This window comes from Babylonia areolata, chromosome 27, assembly GCF_041734735.1.
Source record: "Babylonia areolata isolate BAREFJ2019XMU chromosome 27, ASM4173473v1, whole genome shotgun sequence".
In the NCBI taxonomy this organism is placed as follows: domain Eukaryota; kingdom Metazoa; phylum Mollusca; class Gastropoda; order Neogastropoda; family Buccinidae; genus Babylonia; species Babylonia areolata.
Genome location: NC_134902.1, coordinates 27572225 through 27582224, shown reverse-complemented (window position 1 = coordinate 27582224; position 10000 = coordinate 27572225). Strand labels below are relative to the sequence as shown.

At 45.0% G+C, this 10000-nt stretch overlaps 1 protein-coding gene across 4 annotated transcripts in view; it reads right to left on the bottom strand.

The window, feature by feature from the left end:
* LOC143301270 (tumor protein p53-inducible protein 11-like) overlaps nt 1-10000 on the bottom strand; it is a 158306-nt gene that overhangs the window by 66135 nt on the left and 82171 nt on the right. For 2 of the 4 annotated variants that reach the window (XM_076615430.1, XM_076615433.1), the window contains exon 1: nt 5699-5990. The exons of the other annotated variants lie outside the window; for them this stretch is intronic. In XM_076615430.1, the coding sequence (XP_076471545.1) occupies nt 5699-5748 (50 nt within the window). In that variant the 5' untranslated portion in view covers nt 5749-5990. Of the gene's footprint in view, nt 1-5698; nt 5991-10000 lie in introns of those variants that run through there. 4 annotated transcript variants of the gene reach the window in all.

Below are 10000 nucleotides of genomic sequence, written 5' to 3'. Positions count from 1 at the left end.
CGACACGCTCTCTCCGGAGAGAGCAACTCGAACGTCACACTGAGAAATCTGTTGTGATACTACACTACTACACTACACTACAACAGGTGCAATACACTACAATACAATACAATGCAATGTAGTGCAATACAATATAATCATTGAGAAAGAGAGAGAGAGAGAGAGAGAGAGAGAGAGAGAGAGAGAGAGAGACCCCCCCCCTCCCACACACAGAGGGATGGAGTGTGTAGATCGCGGAGAGGTGGGAAAGAGGGGAGTGACAGGGGAGATAATCACGATTCAGGGTGATTTCACACTCTGTTCACGTTGCCTTTGCTGTCATGCGAAAAGAAGCAAGTTGAAATAACGCAATCTGCATCCATTCAGCTCTTCTTAACTACCCCCAGCCCCCCCCCCCTTCACTCCCACCCACCATCCTCCGTCCCCATCACTTTTCCGACCTCCCTCAACAATCACTAGCAAGTTCCTCAAAACGTGTATAATATATAACATCACAGACTGGCATGAGCTAAGTCGGGCCAACAGCAAAGCGAGAACTGTATAGTTTCCCCACTGCAATGTGAAGTCATTTTACAGCTTAGTCTTTTGCGAAGGACTATGACTCTCAAACCAGGAGGCATGATTGCACCGGCTCTTATATTAATGCTGCAGCCTTGGGGGCTAGTTGGCCTTTGGGAACCATACCAACGCCGACTGTCCTAAAACCGTTTTGGCCGAGAAAGTGGGGATGTAACTTTGGCAAGACACTCTCCACTACAATCAAATTCTAGCCCAGATAGTTGGGACAGCAGTTGCCTCCTCTGTTGTTCTGATGGTCATAGTCGGACACGACTGACTATCATACATATATAATAAGGTACAAATGGAGAAAGTATGTTAAAGAGTGGGATGTGAAAAAAATATCAAATTTCATGTGTCGACGTTTCTGACCACAGGTGGTTCTTTGGGGACAGTAATCCCTTGCTATTTCTACATGCCTTTTCCATCTGTCAGTTTTGTAGACTCGGCTGTTATCTTTTGTTTTATCGTATTATAATAATGTACATATGATGATGATGAATTCTGATGAATGTCCCGTCACGCATACTGGTGACTGTAGACATCTTGTTAGAGTATCGACTTTTACATTTCAGTGTTTTTGCTTGGGAGAGGAGAGGGAGTGGGAGGGGGTTAACGGTGAGTTGGGGGTAACAAGGTAGGTGAAGGGTGGAGTTTGAAATGAATAATCAAGTACAATAACAGACACTTACTTGATGGACTTCGTAAAAGCGAAATCGCTAAACTAACGAGCCAAACAACTGGTAACGAATGCAAAAAGTCAGATTCATCAATGTCCGCAGTCACGTATGATAAAACACTTCCATGCAGGTAGGACTTCATCAAACCACAGTAAAAAAACAATTATGTTTGACTACAAAATTACTGAAGCATGTGCACTTGACCTTAGGGCAATATTTAGTCCGTAATAAATTAGATATAAGTCTGAAAATTCAGACATTTTCTCAATTATTTTAAATATCAAACTTTGAATTGGTCTGCGAATCGGAGAGAGTCCACTGACGAGGCTTTAGAATTGAATGAAAGCAATTATAAAAGTCTTTTTCTAGAATATTACTTATTTCTTTGTATGACAACGAGCAATATACTTTTACCTGTAAAATTCTTTGCTACCCTTTCTGCTGCTCTGCTTGCTTGGTCGTTATGATTATAGAAATCCAGTATGTGATGGTATCCAACAAAAAAACAAACAAACAAACAAAAAAATCATGTGCACCTTTCATAAATAGGGAGCTATGTAAATAATATTTAATATTCTCTCTGGTTATTTTCAAAAAGGAGCAAACTTTTTAAAGCTGATTGAGAATCAACACAAAAAGGGATATTACTGATCGTTCTTGGTAGTTGAACAAGATTATCTAAGACCATTAAGATGGCCACCAATTCTGTTGTAAAAGTGGAATGTCCCATACCCTAAATGCTAAGATTTTTCTGTCTAGGAATCACAAATGCAGACCCAGCGCTGCGATCAGATATCTAGAACTGAGCCATCAGTGTAAACTTCAATGATTATCATTTTTTTCCTTCTTATTCAATTCTAACAGATGTTGCTATCACACGTAGACATCGTTGTTTTGCTGTGTCAGAAACGTGTATGTTGACTTTAACTTTAGTTTTCTCCCAGGGAGGGACAGGTGGCACCAGAACACGAGGTGCCATATCATGTGAATCAATGTCAGAGGAATGTAGAATTTCTGACACATATGTGCGAATGGTTTGCAAATTTGAATTATTTTGTGCTTTTTTTTTTTTTTTTTGAAAATCAATGTTTGACATAATATCTAATTCCTCAACGTCTTTCATAGCTGAACACCCACTATGTATTTCGCATGATTTCATATGAATAATAATTCCTGAATAAGGGATTAAAGACATCTTCACTTAAGCTACCAACAGTCTCGGTGATAAAAATTATGGAATTTACTGGCTTATTTTTATAGAGCGCGCGCGCACACACACACACACACACACAATATATATATATATATATATATATATATATATATATATATATATATATATCGTTTTAGCTATCAATGGAAAATTGTAATTTCTCGTAAATAAATATGAGGAGATGCTGTGCATGTACATACCCCCCACAGTGTCAAAAAAAAAAAGGAAAGAAAAAGAGAGAGAGAGAGAGAGAGAGAGAGAGAGAGAGAGAGAAGACTGATCCATGTATGGGCAGGTCTGAAAGAGGCACTGATGAGTTCACAGATAAATGGCGGTTATCGTTGTTTCCCATGAAAAACAACCTGATCTGTCTGATCAGACCATATGTCTGATCTACCATCTCTGGGCGACATAATCATGCCAAAAGGGGCCACCCACTCAGAAATGCAACGTCAGTCAATCAGTTAGGATGAATCACATCCAGCTTTCGGATGCTTCCCTCGGGTCATACAGAAGCAGTACTGAGTCCCAACAAAACCAATCGTTTCGCCGAAAGGTTATTCATCAGTCTCATATGCAAGTCTGATGCGTAATGTGTGGAGGATATTCAAGTGAGCATAAATCTTCATATACTCTATCTCTCTCTCCCCCCCCCCCCCGTCCCCTCCTCTCTCTCTCTCTCCCTTCCCTCTCTGTGCATGCACGTGTGTGTGAGCGTGCGCGTGCGCGTGTATGTGAGCGCGCGCGAGTGTGTGAGCGTGCGCGCGTACAAGCCCTTCATATACAATAACTCTCATCCCTCCCTCCCCTTACCATCCCATCTGACGTCGGTACTAGTGGAAATAAAATAAACAGTCTATTCTGTTCTATTGTAATTATAATTAACTCACTCAGTACGGCCAGTCCTCTCTTCTCCTCTACACAGACCCCTCGGATGTCCAGTGGGTGTCTGAATGACCCAACCTTTAGCTTCCGTCGTCAGAATTGTGGTATTCTTTGTCAACATTAACGTCTTCAGTATAAGAGCGTTCCGCTTGCAATATTTTGATGATGGTAATTGGGGTGAAACGCTGTTAACGTCGTCTCTTTCGCCGTTCGTATGGAGAGAGTTAACGGAGTCAGCACACTGCCAGTTTCTCCTTTTACGCCTGAAACGACCCGCCTAATGCCACACCACCTTTTAAGCCGCCCCCCCCCCCACCCCCATTGTTTCGTTTTGTTTTGAATTTGAGTGGAAGGAGTCCAAGTGACGGAATGTAATTGTATGGAGCTAATGAACTGGATTCAGAATCAGGCAAGTCATTGGGCCCTACGAAGACCTGTTGACCTTGGTCAAGAGACGCAAGCTCAAATGGTATGGCCATGTCATGAGATCATCAGGGCTTGCCAAGACATTCCTGCAGGGCACAGTGCAAGGAGGGAGAAGGAGAGGCAGACAGAGGAAGAGATGGGAGGGCAACATCCCAGAATGGACGGGTTTGAGGCTGAGCGATACAATCAGGAGGTCAGAAAACCGAGAGGATTGGAGAATGCTGGTTGCCAGATCACCTGTGGCGCCCCAACGGTCCACAAGACTACGGGATAGGTGAAGGTGAATGTGAATGAACTGGAAAGGAAAGAACAAATTCAGGATCACCTTTGAAATGAAACATCAATCAACTAGCCCTGAAAAAAAAATCTCAAACGTATGCACAAGCAATGTGGTTCGTCCGTCGGGATCAACGAGGACCATCTAGTCATCCTGGGGGTGGGTGGGTTGGGCTCTGTGGGTGCGCAGATGACTGGTCAGGCCAATCCGCGCCCGGAAGGTTCTGACGCAGTGTGGACAGGGGATGGTGGCGGCTGTCGGGGACTTGCTGGCACTGCTTTTGTGGACAGCTGAACGCCACTTTGGTCTGTCCATTGCATTCAGCTCCCATGTGTCGTGGCTGATGTTGAAGGCCTTCAGAGAAGCTTTCACAAGCAATAGAACGGGATGGAATACCACACGCATTATTCAACAGCCTAATTGTTTTCGGGCAAGTGTACGTAGTAAAAGAGTTGTTGTTCGGTTGTTATTGTTTTACCTGCTGCTGCTGCTGCTGCTTTTGTTCACTGTGGATAACTGTAGATGAGTTCAGATCTTACAATTTTAGAGCTTTAAAAAAAAAACAATTTCACGTCAATGTTATTGTCGGTGATAATGCCACATGAGGCAATGTGTGTCAGCCTTATCAGTATCTTGTGTATGTGTGTGTGTGTGTGTGTGTGTGTGTGTGTGTGTGTGTGTGTGTGTGTGTGTGTGTGTGTGTGCGTGTGAGATATATATATATATATTATATATATATATATATATATATATATATAGAGAGAGAGAGAGAGAGAGAGAGAGAGAGAGAGAGAGATGTTTGGCTGGGTGCGTGTACGTTCGTTCGTTCGTTCTTCAGTTTATCATCACTTCACTAAAAAGACAAAGATGAGAACAGGGACCCCCCAACCCCATTCTCCCTCCCCAACCCCTCTCCCCTCCCCTCTCTGTCTCTCTCTCTGTGCGTGTGAGTGGCGTACAGTTGCTGCTCGGGCTGACGTGGCACCAGACAATACAGAACATAAAAAAAACACCATGAAGAAAAACAAAAACACACACCAAAGAATGAGACAGAAAGAGATTCTGTGTGTGTGTGTGTGTGTGTGTGTGTGTGTGTGTGTGAAAGAGAGAGAGAGAGAGAGAGAGAGAGAGAGAGAGAGAGACATACATACATACATACATACAGACAGACAGACAGACAGACAGAGGGATGGGGTTTGGTAGGATGTCAGGTCTGAGACAGTGAGAAAGAAAAGAATGGAAACGAGACGATTTTATTTTTTGAGGGTCGTGGAATAAGCATTTATCGCTCTTTAAATCACAGACTCCCGAGAATCTTGTAATCTTGAAATCTCTTGTATGAGAAAAAGAAAGAGAGTGAGTGAGAGAGAGAGACAGAAAGAGAGAAAGACAGAGAGACAGAGAGAGAGACAACAGAGAGACAGATAGGTAGATAGATAAATAGATAGATAGATGAAGAGAGAGAGAGAGAGAGAGAGAGAGAGAGAGAGATACACATACATGTATATATACATTCATAGACAGACAATCTGTACAGACGGAGACACAGATACAAAAAGACAGAGGAAGGGGGAAAAAAAAGAAAGAAAGAAAGAAAAAAAAGACTGGAATTTGGCACTGTATGTTTACGATAGTGCCGTTGAAAGGGAAATAACTCACCCGTCCCATGACGTCACATCCTGTCGGGAGTTATTGGCTTTGGCGGCCATGCTGACGCGCGTCTCTTTTCCACACACGCCCAGGAGGGAAGGATAGGAAGAACGAGACGCGACGAGACGAGACGAGACGAGACGAGAGCCACAAATGACACACACCTTCCGGCGTTCTCCTGGACCAAATTGTCACCCCTGTCACTGGGTTTATTTCAGGCACTGACAGACCAGTTAGTTTGCTGTCACTGTTTGTAGACCACAAATGACACTTTGGTGTTTCACTTGTCCAGTTTGTACCACTTAAATATTTTTATTTTTTTATTTTTTTTATTGTAAAGCTAATGCCAGATAAGTAAGTTTCCCGTCACTCTCTTTTGACCACAAATGTCTGTCTTTCTATTCTGCCGGTACGTTGCTCAGTGGTGGTGAACAGGGGCTCACACCACTGCCTTCCCTTTGTTTGGCAAGCTCCAACACTTCATGTGAATTTCGGGAGCTTTCGAACGAAACCCTGAATGCTGAAGAAGTCTCTGATAGCCTCACGCAACAACATAAATAGCAACAGCAACAGTCTTGTCTCCAGCAATCTTGGTTGGTCGGTGGGTTTGTTTGTCTCCGTGTCAGGCCACCCCTCTCTCTGTTTTTTTCTGTTTTCTCCAGTGCAAGTGAACAAAGGAATCGGCGGCTGTCACTGTCACATGAATTGACGACGTTCGTGCTGCACGTGCAGGCAAACTTGCAGTCTTGCAGTGGCTTGGCACGTGCGGACGTACATACTGTGCCTGCCAGTCTTTCTCACTTTGTGCTGCACAACGTTCTGTGGTGTGTCACGAACACACACACACACACACACACACACACACACACACAAGCAGGCACTCACACATTCACGTGGAGCATACACCCACTCACACACACACCCATACCCTCCCCACCCCCAGCCCCCTCACAGAAATAACGAATGTCACTGAAAGTTGAATCATGTTGAAACTGACAACATATAAACACACATACACACACACACACACACACACACGCGCGCGCGCGCGCGCACTTTTATGTATGTTCTTTACTGACTTATTTATTGATTTGTTTATCGCACTCAACACCAAGTCAGTATTGGCCTGTCCCAACATATTTTCACTGCTTGTTGCTTATCTCAGAGTTCTCCACTAACAATACACATACACACGTTTTCCCTTCGGCTAATCTATCAAAATACCTTTTTTTCAATTGTCTCACTCTTGAAGCATATATATATATATATGATATATGTCTATGCCTTTGCTCTCATCTGTGCAACATTTATATTATTGAACACTGCATTTATTGTGCTTGTCAGTTTTCTGTGAAACCATTTCCAGTCACCGTTTCCTCCTTTACGATAGCTACACAGAAAGCAGGAATTGCCAGGACAGCCAGACAGGCAGAAGGGCAAATGGATGGATGGATGGATGGATGGATGGGTGGAAAGGCAGAGTGAATCCATAATACGAAGAAATGTTGCCCCTCTATGCACAGACAGATAAACAGACAGATAGACAGAAACGAAAAGGTAGGTCAGGGTGAATAATACATATGCCAAGAAATGTCGCATAACTTCACTCGCGATGCCAAAGGGAAAAAAAAAAAAAAAGAAAAAAAAGAAAAAGAAAAAGAGTGCACCCTATCCAAACCACCGCCTTCCCCGTCCCTCTCCTCCCGCTTCTCCCTCCCTACCCCCCCCCCCACCCCCTTCCCGCCCTCCATCCTCATCTATCGTAACATGCGCAAACATCAACACAAGACTGCAAATACGCACACACACACACACACACACGCGCGCGCAAGCACACACACACACACACACACACGCACGCACACACACGCACGTACACACACACACACACACAAAATTCTTTTACATTTTTACATGTTTTTTTGATGACGTGTCAAATTCAGTTCCAATTTGAAGCAGGTGTCAAAGCGTGCGGACTGAACCATATACGCTACTACGCCACGTCATTTGTAACCAAAAAAAGGGAAAAAAAAGAAAAAAAGTAAAAAAAACAAAAGAAAAAAAAAGCACACCTGTAAAAACACTTTTTGTCACATGCGATGTAGTCATAGTACCACGTGTTCGTCGAACACCAACCACATACACTCAAAGAGATCGTTGGTAATCCTTTTCAACCGCGACAACCCTCACACACAGTAAACACCGCACACACACACAAAAACAAGAAGCAGAAGATGAAGAAGAAGCAGAAGAACCGTGAATAGGAAACACAACCACCAGCGACAGATTTGGTTTTGCTTCCCCCCACCCCCCCACCCCCTTCAACAAGTCTTTGTTGAACAAGCACTCGCTAGCGCGTTGGGTTACGCTGCTGGTCAGGCATCTGCTTGGCAGATGTGGTGTAGCGTATATGGTTTTGTCCGAACGCAGTGACGCCTCCTTGAGCTACTGAAACTGAAACTGAAACTGAAACTGCTCGAGGGAGAGGAGATCACTTGGTTGGTTGGTTGGTTCGTTGGAGAGCGGTGGTGAGTGGTTGTCAGGTTTGTGGGGATGATAAAGGGGGTGGGGGGTGGGAGTGGGGGGAACTGATGACACACAGACGGCGACGGACGGTGTATGATATAACATACACGGCATGTATGGAGCGATGCTCAGGTGGTGTTTCACCTGTATGGAGAGGTGGAAAGGAAAACCCTCCCTCCCTCCCTCCCTCCTCCTCGTGTCAAGCTTGCCGTCCCTGATCGATCTTTCCTGTCTGCCTTACCTCTGTGTCCTGCGAGTGAGTCAGTCAGTCCCTCCGTCCCTCCATCCTTGCAGCCGTAGCGGCGAGAACGGAACAGCAAAATCGCAGCACGAACAAGCACGAGGAGGAAGAAGAAGAAGAGGAGGAGGAGGAAGAAGAGGAGGAGGAGGAGGAGGAGCGAAGAGAAAGAGCGAGGAGAAGTAAGGGGTGGCTAGGTGGGTGGACAGAGGAGAAAGAAAAGGTGGGGTGGTGGTGGTGGTGGTGAGAGTTGAGTGGTGAGTGGTAGGGGTAGGGGTGGGGGGGTGGGGGGTTGGGAGGTAAGAGACTGAACCAACCAACCAACCAACAACAACTACGACAACAGCGACAACAACAACAACAACAACAACAAATTGCTTAGAAACTGAACAGAAAGGAGAAGGGTGCGGAGTGGGGGGGGGGGGGAGGGGGGGGCGGGGGGGGGGGGGGGGGGTTGTTAGAGGGGGAAACTGGGTCACCGCTAAGGGGGCGTCTTTTCGTGACGTCAATGTTTTTTTTTTTTTTAAAGAAAAGAGAAAGAGAGACAGAGAGAGAGATATATATATAATGAGGGAGAGAGACAAAGAGAGAACGAAGAGGAAGGAGTCAGAAAGAAAGAGAGAGAGAGAGAGAAGAGGAGAGACACAGAGAGAAGAGGAGGGAGAAGAAGAAGAAAGAGAGACAGAGACAGAGAGAGAGATATATATAATGAGGGAGAGAGACAAAGAGAGAACGAAGAGGAAGGAGTCAGAAAGAAAGAGAGAGAGAGAGAGAGAAGAGGAGAGACACAGAGAGAAGAGGAGGGAGAAGAAGAAGAACGAAAGAGAGACAGAGAAAGAGAGACAGATGCAGACAGAAAAAAAAACAAACTCGGCCTTTGATCACATCGGTGGTGATGTTGAAAGGAGAATGGGTTGGTTGGTGGTGGTGGTGGTGGTGGCGGCCACTGCACGTGTAAAATCTTTTAGAATGTGATGGGAAGAGGTAGAGCGACATGTGGGGGTGGGTTGGGAAGAAGGGTGGTGGTCGGGTGGATGTGGAGCGGGTGGGAGAGGTAGGTAGGCAGGAGGTAGGGAAGGGGTGGGCAGTTGTGGGGGGTGCGGAGAGGGGGAGAAGGGAGTGCGGAGATAATGAGGAGTGCTACCAAGACAGCAACCTTTATCAACGGGTTTTTATCATTCTGGCCAGTAGTACCCACTACCAAGACAGCAACCTTTATCACCGGTTTTTTTTTATCATTCTGACCAGTGGTACCCACTACCAAGACAGCAACCTTTATCACCGGGTTTTTATCATTCTGGCCAGTAGTAGCCACTACCAAGACAGCAACCTTTATCACCGGGTTTTTATCATTCTGGCCAGTAGTAGCCACTACCAAGACAGCAACCTTTATCACCGGGTTTTTATCATTCTGGCCAGTAGTAGCCACTACCAAGACAGCAACCTTTATCAACGGGATTTATCATTCTGGCCAGTAGTAGCCACTACCAAGACAGCAACCTTTATCACCGGGTTTTTATCATTCTGGCCAGTAGTAGCCACTACCA